The following is a 12,438-nucleotide window of genomic DNA, read 5'->3' on the forward strand; positions in this document are numbered from 1 at the left end:
ATTTCATTTACTTTGTTGGTCCTAACTTGTTTAATCTCCTTTATCGATCAAAGTCAATCAACTCTCGAGTATAAATATTGGGTTAATTTTCTTTAATTGAAAAATGTGAAAGTTACAAGTTATGCAAAAAATTATATAATACTAATATCTATCGTATCATAATGGTAAAAGAATCAAAATGATACAAAGTGCACCTAAAAGTTGAGCAATCCAAAGTTGATAATTTAAATTAACAAAAAAATATTGATTTATTGGTAATAAATTATTGAATTAGTGATTTTATTAATTATTTTAATTTTATTTATATTAAATTATCGATTCATAGCGATTTGAGATTTTTCTTAATGATTTATGCCCTAGAATATTTCTCGGTCCAAGACTCACTCCAAAAATATTTTTAAAAATACTAATTATGAGATATGGTTAGAAAATATTCGTGAATGAAACCTCGTTAGATTGTCGTTATAAAGGAGAATATAAAAAATTATGATGAAGTAAATAGAATATCTTTTTCCATTAACCAAATAATCGAATTTTGAATTTTCAATATAAAAGAAATCAATAAAAAAATATTTTCTTAATAAATATATAACACACAAATTTAATTAATGGGAGATCCATATGAGAGCTAATAACGCCAACGGGAAATAAGTACAAATCTAAACTTAGGAGTTTATTTTTAGTTTTATTTTGGGATAAATTTTGATACAACTAATACACACAACCATATCATTTGATTAAAAAAAAAACAGCTAATAAACAGTCAAATTATACAAATAATTTATTTTTTTAAAATATGCATAATATGATTTGTATAGTTTAATTTGATTGGTGTTTGGAATTAAGAAGCTCAATTTCATTATTGTTCTAATAATAATAATTATAGTTAAGTTATATTAGATGTCAATCCTAAAATGTATGATGCTGATCTGCTGTTGTAATACTCTACTTTTTTGTTTGGATATTTTTGACATAATCATTATATACTTCTAAAAGAAAAACCAAATTTATTCCAAATGCATAGATTTTATTTGGAACAAATTTTGAGGACAATCTTCAAATTGAATATTTTTCTTTTTACGTTATACTCTCTCCGTTTTTATTTAGTTGTCCACTTTAGAAGTGACACACATATTAAGGCATCAATGATTATTGTAGGTTAATTACAATTTTATCCTTAACTTAAAAGATTATATTACTCTCCAAGTATAATAAATGTATTTTCTGATTCCAAAAAAGCATGCATTACAAGTTAGTAGTACTAGAAATTCTCTAAAATTAAATAAGGACATATTAAAAAAAAAATTGTTGTCTTTCTTAATTTGTTAAAATGGACAAGTAAATAAAAACCGAAATATGGACAAATAAATAGGGACTATGCCAATTTCTATTTTATGTTTAATATAATAATAATATTGATATAATTATTTCAAAATTAATTCCTTAACAACATGTACTATCTGGAGAAAGTGTTGTACTAAAAATTCTATCTTGCAAGATTTTTTTTTTTTTCAAATTTAAGTAGTCTTTTTCTTTCTTTCTGGGGTGTTATCAGAAAACATGCAAGGCTCCTCTGCTCTTTCCTGTTCTTCAAATTCTATCTCTGCTCCAGTTGGTCTTTGCTGTTCTCAAAGATTAACACTTCCTTTTCGAAATCAAAGAATTGGGTTTCTGGAAAATCCATCAAGCTTGAAGATATTCCATTTTCACCGGAACACTACCCTCCCTTTGCTGAACTGCACTGGTAAATCTTTTTTTCCATTAAAGTTGTAATCTTTATTGGTTTTTGAGTTTCCATAATGCTTACTTTGATTTTTTCTGACTTTTGCCGAACTGGGTTGTGTTTATTTTGGTATTATCAGCAATTACTCACTTCCAAGTATATACTGTTTTCAACTGAATTCTGAAATATGTTCTCAAGATGTTATGCTTTGCTTTTGTGGATTTTATGTTCCTTTGAATTATCATTAGTATTATGTTCTGACGAAGTGGTGTCCCTTGTCCAGCCAGCTTGGCAAGATCCTCTTGGTCTGGTTTAGAGATTGTATGTCGATATAAAAATAAGCCCGTGGCTCTGAGATTTAGAGAGTCTGAATTTTTCAGAGAACCCCTAATTTGTTTTAAAGACAAATTATTGAGTATTGGAGTGAAATGGGTCCAAATATGGGGTGAATGGATGTTGAGGATTAATATAGTGGACCAAAATTAGTTTAGGATTAACAAGTAGTAGTAGTAGACGACTAGTTGTTGCTGCTGAATAATACGTCAACATACCCAATGTAGTCGGGGGGGGGGGGGTCTGGAGTGGGTAGAGTGTACACAGGCCTTACCCCTACCTCACGAGGCCTCTGCTGAATACATGCTGCTTAGTATAAAAGTATAGGTACATAGTATGGGATTTGAGACTTATCATTGGACATGTCCTTCTCAGTTCAGCTTATTTCTACATTTCTCGTCTTCGTTTTAAATCTTTTTGTAAGTTTGTTCTGTGGTTTGTCTATTTGTTGGTTCTAGTTTTGAAGCAGGAGCATCTTCAGATAATTCTATTAAGTTAGTTGTACTTAAAGTTAGTCATTGCTTCACAGTTAGGCAAATTAAGTTAATGTTGGCAACACATTATCAGATTAATGTAAGGTAGATTTATCTAATATCAATTTCTTGGGTCAGATCTTTAGCTTTTTTTTAGTTTGCTATTTATGTCTTGCGTAGAAGTAAAGCGTCTTGACAACTCATATTATGCGGCTTTGTCCCACAGTGACACTTCTGGCTTCATACTTAATCTTGTAGTTGCACTCTGACAATTGCTTTAGAATCCATACCGAAGATCGAAAGTGAGAGCATCATTATTTAAGGCAAAAGATGCAAAAGTACAGTAGGAGATGAATATTTGTTCTTTTGGTAGGTTGGATATACATGAACGGTAACTCAAGACACATACATGTTTCTTGCCTATCCCAAACAAGGTACAATGACCACGACCCATCAGAAGACACTAGGTTTAATAGAAGTTTTGGAATTGAGCAAAACCTTGAATTTTGTGCTGTTATTTGCTGTCCTATTGACATTTCGCTTGAGCTGTTTCCTTCAATGACACACCGGCTAATCATTACTTTTATCATCTGCAAGTATATGTTGTATATTTGAGCTATCTTAAGTATCACATCTTGTGATTGTTGTCATTCTACACCCTTAAGCTTAAGCAAGTGTGAGGTAATCTTTGAATTTGTAAATTCTTACAAATTCCAGTTAAAAGTTCCCCGAATCAAGTTAATCACATAACATAAAAAAAATCATGTATGATGTTCTTCCTGGAAAGATATTATCTCATAATAATGTAGGCTGTGTACAGATTTGTTACTCATCATGATATACCAAGTCATGTGAATTAGTTATCAGTTACAGAACGCAGTGCTTAGACTGTCAAGCATCTTAATTATGCTAGAGTATCACAGTAGTGTTCATTCACTAGAAAGTTTTCTTAATAGTTTCTGCAAAGTCACTTGGTCCTCAAGTTAAGCACCTTTAATGTTTGTTCATTTCAGCTACCGAAGAGATCGTGGAGGCTAGTGAGACAGAAGGATTATTTGTTGAAACTGGGTACATATATAGTGTTCATGGGCTTCAAGGAGAGGTTCGAGTAAAAGCGACGACTGATTTCCCTGAATTGCGATTTTCCCAGGTAGAAAGCATCAGGAACTTAATAATGGGACTGGTTTCTCGTTTTTGGCCTGCATGAGAATATCCTTTTCATGAATTCACTCTTAATTCAGCCAGGAAGGCGATGGTTGAGGCAGCAAGTTACAGGGAGAGATATAATTCAAGAAATCGAACTAGTGGAGGGAAGAGGTCATCCAGGACAGAAGAGTTGGATACTTAAATTCCACGAGATTAACACAATAGAGCAGGTGATCTCCGTGTAATTATGCTGTACATTGGGTTTCCACAACCCACACTATTGTTTTTCCTCATATATTATGGAATGCAGTAAATATGTCTTTTGATTATTATGACCTTATCTTTCCTGTGTTAAATCAATTTTAAATCATGCATGTACGATCACAGTATTTCAATACGGCAAAGTGGCAGTGTCATGTAAGAAGGTTGGAAGAATTTTATATGACTTTACTACCGAATCGAAAATATTTGGTTTGTCTTTTGTAAATAAAGGCAAATTTCACTCCGCCCATTAAATACAAAACCATTACTACAACTCTCATGCCAGTTTTATGTATCACCTGAGACATATTTTGGAAATGGACTTGATCTTTATCTTAGAGCATGGCCGTTTGATATATCTTGTTTTCTCGATTCTCCTCAGGCCCAAAAACTTGTGGGGTCGGCCTTACTGGTGAAGGATGAAGATAGACCAATCCTGGAGGAAGGTGAATTTTACACCCCTGACCTTGTTGGGATGAAAGTATTTCTAAAGGTTTGTTTCCACGGCTTCTGACTTTCATAAAAGGTACATGGTTCTTTAGTTTAATTTCTATTGGAGCTGAGTGGCACTTAAAAGGGATCTTCTATTTTTATGTGCTTCAGGAAACTAGAGAACTGGTCGGAACTGTTATTAATGTTTTCAACAGTGGAGCTAGTGATCTCCTACATGTTGAGCTTCTACCGGATCAAAATGCAAGACCACAGTTGGAAGGAGGTGCATCTGGTCCTCTTGTATGGGTCCCTTTCGTTGAAGCAATTGTTCCAAATATTGATTTGAGTAAAAGGGAAATGCTGATTACACCTCCAAAGGGTCTTTTAGAATTGAACATCCGTGCAGATGAGAGGTCCAAGAAAGAAAGGCGACAGATTGTGAGTTGCTTTTCTTATTTCTCCTATTTTGCCAGAATTTATCATATAGGTCACATGCTATTGCAGAGTGCTGTCAGTGTGGTTTCAGAAATCATAATTTGTTTTAAAAGAAATTTTATTTATCTTTTCTAGAGAAGCAACACCTTGTGAGTTGATTTTGTTTTTGTTCACTTTTCTAGAATCAGAGTGCTTTCTCAATCATTTTGGAAGTCACTTAACCATTTTCAAAGAAATTCTAGCTACTTTTTCTCAAGTACTCTGCTTAGGTTCTTTCATATTCATTATTGGTTACAAGTTACTCTTATGTGGTTTACTTTATAAATTTGACCAATCACAGATGTGTGTAAAGCAGTCAAGTTTAATTTCATATCTTTGTCTTCTTCTTGGCGCCTTCTCTAGTACTCCTTATGCCCTTCTGCCATTCTCGTCTTGCTACACACCTCTTTCAGGGGTAGACCAGATACAATACCTTCAGTTTGGAAGTAATTACCAAAAAATTACAGTTTTCCTTTAGATTTTTGGTTAGGAATTATAGCTGCCCTCAAAACACATTTTGTTTCATCTCTTTCCGTATCGTCCTGGATTTTTGACAGTATAGAAGCCTCCACTTTGTTCATCCCATTTGAATCTATTATCTTCACAGGGAAGTCCCTGAAAACTCCCAATTGTACTGTAAAATTCAGCAACTGTCACCATTTCCCAATCGTTGAAATGTCTTCTGAATCTGATGTTTCATATCGCACAGTCCCTGGATTCTGCTACAGTAGCTTCAGGGTACTGAATCAAGTTGAAAAAACAAAAGGAGTTGTATTTTTGGATGATTGTGGACTATTTTCCTTCCATTACTCCCGATGATGCTTGTTATTTGCAAAACTCAGACCACATCTTGCCAATAGGTGGTTTCTTATCTTAACCTATGGGTGTTGCTTGCATCCTCTGCCAGGTGTAATCATTTCTAATCTTGCCCAACATCTTTTATAGACAAATACATCTCAATGTTCACATTTCTATGACACTCATCCTATGAATAATTAGAACTTAGCAGCCTAGCTTTTTTTTTTTTTTTTTAATCAAAGCCATAGAAACCCAACATTTAATCCAATATAACATTGCTGGCCCTACTGCCGGTAAATAAAATTTTGCTAGGTACTTTGTAGTTGCACGGAAATCCACATCACTTATTCATTTCAGTCATCCTATATTTATTCTCTGTGTTATATCTTCATCTATCATGTCCTTTTTTATTTTTAAGGCCAAGTTTAAGGGGTTTTATCTTTATGGCTGGTTCACTGGTTTTTGCTCAGTTAGCTTCATGTTACTTTCATGTTTGAAGCAACTTTATTTTTAGCTGTAGCCTTTGCTCCATAAAAAGATTCTGCATTTGGGCACCACAATTACATTGAACCTCACTTTTCCTTCATTCTAATTATGGAGGCAAAACTTGTGTATTAGTTCTACTTATCCTGAAACCCTTACTTAATGGAGTGTATTTCGATGTTTCAACTTTTCATTGACTCACTCCCTCATTTAATCAATTGACAATTATCTGCAATCACAGTTCCCGTATAAAGTGAAGTTAGATGACTGTAGCCACTTGTTAGAAGATGACGGTTGCACCACCATATATTCACATCATGAATAGTTGTTAACTCTCCACAATGGTGAGATAAGAACAAGGTGAATTTGGTTTATGCAGAAGGATAAATTCTTTAACATCTAAATAAATGGTTACTCACTTCTCCTCATAAGAATGTAATGCAGTACTATCATTAATAGATATCATAATTTTCTTATCCGAGCTCAATGACAAAATAATTCTTGATGGAGAGTTCATACTTAGCTGTTCCAGATGAGTGCTGGTCATTAAGTAATGCCTCTAAAGTTGCTTTTCTCTCCGGTGATCCTCTGTGATTGTCGTAGGTACTAAATCTATAGCATTGATCTAGCGTGTTTGGCCTACTTACCTTCTTCTTTTTCAGGAATGGAAAGAGAGAAAAAAGTCTCAGAAACGCCTCATAGCAGCCAAGAAAATATTGCATGAAATGGAACAAGATCATATATTTCATGGTTTCAGATATGGAGAGAAAACCCAAAGGAGCTTCCTTGCAAATCAGATAGTTGATGTAAATTCCATCTTGCTTCAGCATGCCTTGCAGAATAAAAAGATTCCATATAAGAGGTGCAGATATTAGTTAATTTCCTGTCTTGTCATTATATACCCTATTCTAATCCTGAGAAGTGTATGTCATACATGCTTTAAGTAGGCTAAACATTCTTTTACACTGACATCCCATATTCTAAACGTTTAGTACAATGTCAAGCGAAAAAGCTAGGATTCTTTTTGAGACCCTATCTTTTCCACGATTTGTGGTAACCGATATAGAACTAGAAGCAAACAACCAAAGTAACCTACTTCTCCCCACCCTCATCCCCCCTAAAATGAAAGAAGAACGAAAGGAAGAAACAAGAACCACAGACACAAATTGACCTCTGCTTTGGATGATTATGTATTTCTAATTAATCTCCTGCGGTGGCCTGTTCAAAATTGGTAGTGCTGAAAGATATATGGGAAGAGTTCCCGGTGAAGAGTTTTTTAGAAGACCACACAAAGCTAGAAATCTCATCTTTTTAATGCAAATTAGTTGTGGGCTTTAGGCTCAGTATACTGGTTGGATGCTGTCTAGGACTGGGTTCTTTTACCTGATATTGACTTTTATATATAACAAATGGCCTTATCTCATGATCATACTCGTTCTTATTTCTTTACTAGTTTTCGGAACGTGCGTTGCACGTTTGTTCCATACAATTATTATATAGAAAATATTGAATTTAAAAATATTAGTTTTACCAATTTATATTTTATTCATTAAATAAAATTCATAATAATCGAATATTACATTGACCATCAAGCAAGAAATATGGAAAAATAATAATATTACTATAGCATCTAATAATATGAATATATCTATATGATTTATCCTTAATAATCTCTCATTACGCTCCATATACTAAGTACACAAATATGTATCTACTTAAAGAAACTATATCAGTAAGGAAATGATAAAAGAAAAAAATATTATAAAAGTACATTTAAAAATGAATATAAAAGTCATAAATTAGTAATTTCAGCACTAATAAAAATATACATAACATTCATAATTTCATAGTAGATTAAATTAAAGAAGTATAAATCGGTAAAGAATACAAAAAAATTAAACAGATAAGAACAAATACAACATTCATACCCTTCTTAAGACTTTAATTATAACATATATATAGTAAAAAGAAATACTTAAGGAGTAAAGTTCTTGATTATACCTTCTCCCGTAACAAAAAAAAAACATCTAAAATTATAAAGATAAAACTATGATACAAAATATCATTCTAATTAAGATCAAATAAATATTAATATTTAAAACAAAAAAAGTACATGAAAATTGCCTAATGATTCACATCAACAAGAGGTAAGTGATAGTTTTTCTGTAGTCTACCAAAAGAGGAGTAAGAATAAAATGATAAATGGGAAAAAAATAGTATTACCTTATGCTGGACAAAATTCAACAAATAAGATGGCGATAGTAATAGTAGTTTTTCTGTAGTCTAACAGAAGAGGAGTGAGAATAAAATGATAAAGAAATTTGATAGGGTGATAACTTTATAAAGTGCAAAGAATATGAAAAGGGTATAGAATATTTAACTGATTGAAATTTAAAAGACAAAAGATATAAATACTGTAATATGAAAAGTTTGATACATTAGTTAAATGATCAGGACAAAATAATTATTTTTAATATGATTAGGGATATTTTTGTAATTCAACTTTCAACTATGAAGCTTCATGCTTTTAGTATAATATGATTTTGGGAGGTGGTTGGAGAAATACTATCATTTGCCTGAATTTTGAATTTTTTTACTTGCGGCAGATGGAGCTTTCCAGACTTTGTTAATGCTTTACAAGTAAACAATACATTAAAACTATCCAAAGAATTCTTCTCTAAAGAAAATGTTGAACACTCAAGCATTGTTTCTAAAGTTCAAGAGCAGGGTCATTGCCTCGTATCTTCTGGCAAGGTTGCGATTGTTTTATCTTTGACAGAAAGCAAGCTTCTTGGAACGTCTTCTATTCCTGAACCTGCTGGGCCTCATGAGGAGATTGCTTATCTTCACGTCAAGGCATTGCTAAATGACAGCCACAGATTGCTCAAGGTAGTCCTTCCTTCAGAAGTAGAACTAGAGACGGGGTATTGTGTTCTGTAAATTGAACTGTTATTCCTATATGCCCATCAGGAGTGAAGTATATCTACCGTGTAGTTGTCACTTTATTCCTAGCAGCCAATTGCTTGAAAGTAGATTCCACATGCATTATATTGTTATCAGATGGTCCTGATAAAGTTTGGGACGTGTAGATTATAAGTTTTTTCCTAGTCTTGCATACATACAAGTGTAATTCACATTCGAGCTGATTGACTAAAGGTCCATTTACTCTAGTTTTTGATGTTCTCATGAAGAAGGGATAATACTTGTCTTGCTGGAGAGAATTACTTTTCATCATGTTTTGAAATTTTTCTTGTCAATTGCAGATGGAGGACCGGTCCTCTGTACCTCTTATAGTTGTGTGTCCTGCTGAATCTATTGAATATATCAAACAATTGTTCATGGATCATGACTACTTCTCTTTCGACTCTGAGAAGGTTAGATGCATGTACTTTGGCTATGTAAGTAGTTACGTGACAGTGAGGAAGCTTGGTCATAATGATCTATAAGGAATTTATTTCACATTCCAGCATCACATCTTCATTGCTTTAGGATAAATGTTACTAATACACAGATTTAGCTGAGAATTACTGTTAGCACTTTGATTGCCTCAATCTAATTCTGAACGTATAGAGGAACCACTTGGTTGGTCTTTAACTGGAACTTTTTCACTCATCCAATCATGCTTTAAAACAGATATAGGGACTCTAAGTGTTAATGATGCTGCTAGACTTCATTAAAGTCATGTAGATGAACCTCAATTGTGAAAAATAAGTTATGTTAATGGACTAATCGTGTTCCATATCCTTATTCTAGAAAATTCCTACCCTGGGGCCTGGGACAAATAAAGCAATCCGCTGAGGGAAGTTCTATTGCATGCTTATAGCCAGTTCATCTAGATTTGAAACTATTATCTCTACGAAAAAGTGGACAAGTTTCTCCAATCAGGCATTCAAGCAACTTCCAGATATCGTTAATTTTGGTTGGTTGGAACAATTTCTGAGATAGGACTACTTAACTACCGTTTATCTATGATTTTGTTTGCATTACTTTTTAATTGTTTTCTGTAAACTATGTCCATTTTCTCTTTCACAATTTTATCATCACTATTGACATGATAATAGGTCTAGCTGCGTGCAGTTTCTTAGTTCTTACATCATTTTAATCATTCACAGGTTTGGTTCTTCGAAGAAGAGAAGCTCCCTGTTGTCAGTGCTTCACAGGAAGAAGAAAACAAACTAAAAATTTTAATGAAATCACCATGGGAGATACTCCAAAGACCAGCTGGATCTACAGGAATTGTTACTGTGCTTTCATCACAGAACCTACTAGAGCATTTACATGTGATGGGCGTGGAGTACATTCAGGTGAGAGTTCAGATATTCGCTAGGTGTTGACTTCTGACTATCTGCATTTGGCGTGTTAAATAGCATGTATCCTCCTTTTTCTCGTCCTTATAGATCTGTCTTAAGTGTTAATTGTTAATTCGGCATGCATGAAGAAAGCCTAGAGACTTGGTTGTGCTCTTGTATTGCTTAGAACAATCTCCATACTGATTCTGGAAAAGGGCTGCAAATATACACTCCTTATATTCCTGTCTACTCTAGTCAATTGATGAAAGTGATAACACTTATTCTGAAATATTTTTCATCACCCGCAGTTGGATTGATGTATGCATGCGAAGTTTTCTATAAAACACATCTGTGTTTTGCCAGTATTAAGAAGCAATTCAAGCACCAGCCTTAATTTTTTTTTAATTTCCCCCTGTTTCTTTTTTTTTGTGTGTGTGTTGGTGGTAGTTATTGCATTGACCTGGATTATTTTATAGAAGAAAGTTTTCTGAAGGCGGTAATGGTAACTTAGAATCTGTTCCCAACATCATTTACACAAAAAATGTGAACCAGTAGGATCTTCATCACTATTATAGGGAAATAGTGATTCATGTGTAACTTTAAAAAGTGTTTTTAGTTTAAAAGGTACATAGTTTATTTCTTTGAAAAATATTAACAGCTGAACAAGTGCTTAGAGCAGTTACCTTGTCCACTCACAGATGTAATTTCGAATTTCATGTAAGAAATCTGGCTCTTTAGTTTATCGGGAAAAAGCTAGCTCTTTATGTCAGTTTTATAGATGGGAAATGTTTATGGAGATTATTTAGTATTTAGTTGTAAGGAGGGTGAGGAGTGTAAGTAGTGGAATTGCTGGTTAGGATGGTTATGTTACCTATGATGGTGAATGTCATGCCTAACTGATTTAGTGATTGGACTAGTTAGTACTGTTCTACGCATTTGTTTGCGAAGAGGTTGGAAGTAATAAGATTAGCGTGGAACTAGCAATACTTTGAATCTGCAAGTTATTGTACTAGACATTTGGGAGGAAGTAGCCGAGGGAAAGGTGGGTGTATGATGTCATGATATCCTTCATTTTGCTGCGAGTTTCTCTGTGTATCGGTGTTCTCTATTTTTGGAACTTAGGCTCTTTTCTTTAAACCTTGCTTTCAGTATAAAGGTGGGAATTATTGAATTCGTGAGATAATTCTGGTTCTAACAATCACCAGTTACTGTTAAGTCCTTTGGGGTTACTAGCTTCCTTGCTAAGTGTCATGTCTTGGTCCAAATCAAGCATTATAATGGATCTAAAGAGGCTCATCCCCCATCTCCCATGCCCCAAACACCAAAGGGGGAAAACGAATAAGAGATGTTCAAAAACACGAGTCAAAACTAAGAATGGATAGTAGAGTGAGACAGTATAAGGATCTCAATTAAACCTATATCAGTCACTTGTTTTAATTGATGTTATCAGTGGTTTTGCACTTCTGCGAGTCCGTATTACCAGTGGGTTTGCACTACTATGAAACCGTGTTAACAGTTGGCTTCCAATACAGGTATGTTCTGGCAATCAAGAATTCATAAATGGGGAGATGCTACTTGGTTTTACCAAGTCTCGTGAAGCCAATGCGGGGATCCAAGTCTTCAGGGATGTTGGCTACTTGGAAGAACACTTCAACATAGTATTTTCCATTGATTTTGCAAGGAAATTGACTAAGAAGATAGACAAACTTGTATTTGAAGCCATTTTAAAGCCAAATCAGTATGTGCAGATGGTAGAAAAAGTATGGGTTGATGTCATCCCCTCCTCACCCAACTCGTATGAGTTTCATTCATCGATATATAGCTGCTTGAACGCTTGTCCTCCTAGTAAGGTTTGTCTGGTAGACATTACTGCATGATATTGATATCTGCATACATGTATATGACTCCAACTTAGCCTCAAAAGCATAGAAGATGTTATAATAACACCAGTATCTTTGTTCTTAATATCACACCCTTCTTTTCTTTTTCTTCTGTTTCCTTATTAATGTTTCAACTTCATTAAATT

At 33.8% G+C, this 12,438-nt stretch overlaps 1 protein-coding gene across 2 annotated transcripts; it reads left to right on the forward strand.

The window, feature by feature from the left end:
* Positions 1 to 1,529: 1,529 nt before the first annotated feature.
* LOC107010044 lies at positions 1,530 to 12,400 on the forward strand. 2 transcript variants are annotated; one of them, XM_027914819.1, is made up of 10 exons: positions 1,530 to 1,744; positions 3,543 to 3,679; positions 3,771 to 3,905; positions 4,319 to 4,429; positions 4,540 to 4,806; positions 6,786 to 6,985; positions 8,730 to 9,012; positions 9,387 to 9,497; positions 10,236 to 10,427; positions 11,945 to 12,400. In XM_027914819.1, the coding sequence occupies exons 1-10, from the start codon at positions 1,561 to 1,563 to the stop codon at positions 12,287 to 12,289; spliced, it is 1,965 nt and encodes a 654-aa protein (XP_027770620.1). In that variant the 5' UTR covers positions 1,530 to 1,560; the 3' UTR covers positions 12,290 to 12,400. The 2 variants fall into 2 exon arrangements, with proteins under 2 accessions (XP_027770620.1, XP_027770621.1); XM_027914820.1 differs by lacking the exon at positions 9,387 to 9,497.
* Positions 12,401 to 12,438: the final 38 nt, after the last annotated feature.

This window comes from Solanum pennellii, chromosome 2 (assembly GCF_001406875.1).
Source record: "Solanum pennellii chromosome 2, SPENNV200".
Lineage (NCBI taxonomy): Eukaryota > Viridiplantae > Streptophyta > Magnoliopsida > Solanales > Solanaceae > Solanum > Solanum pennellii.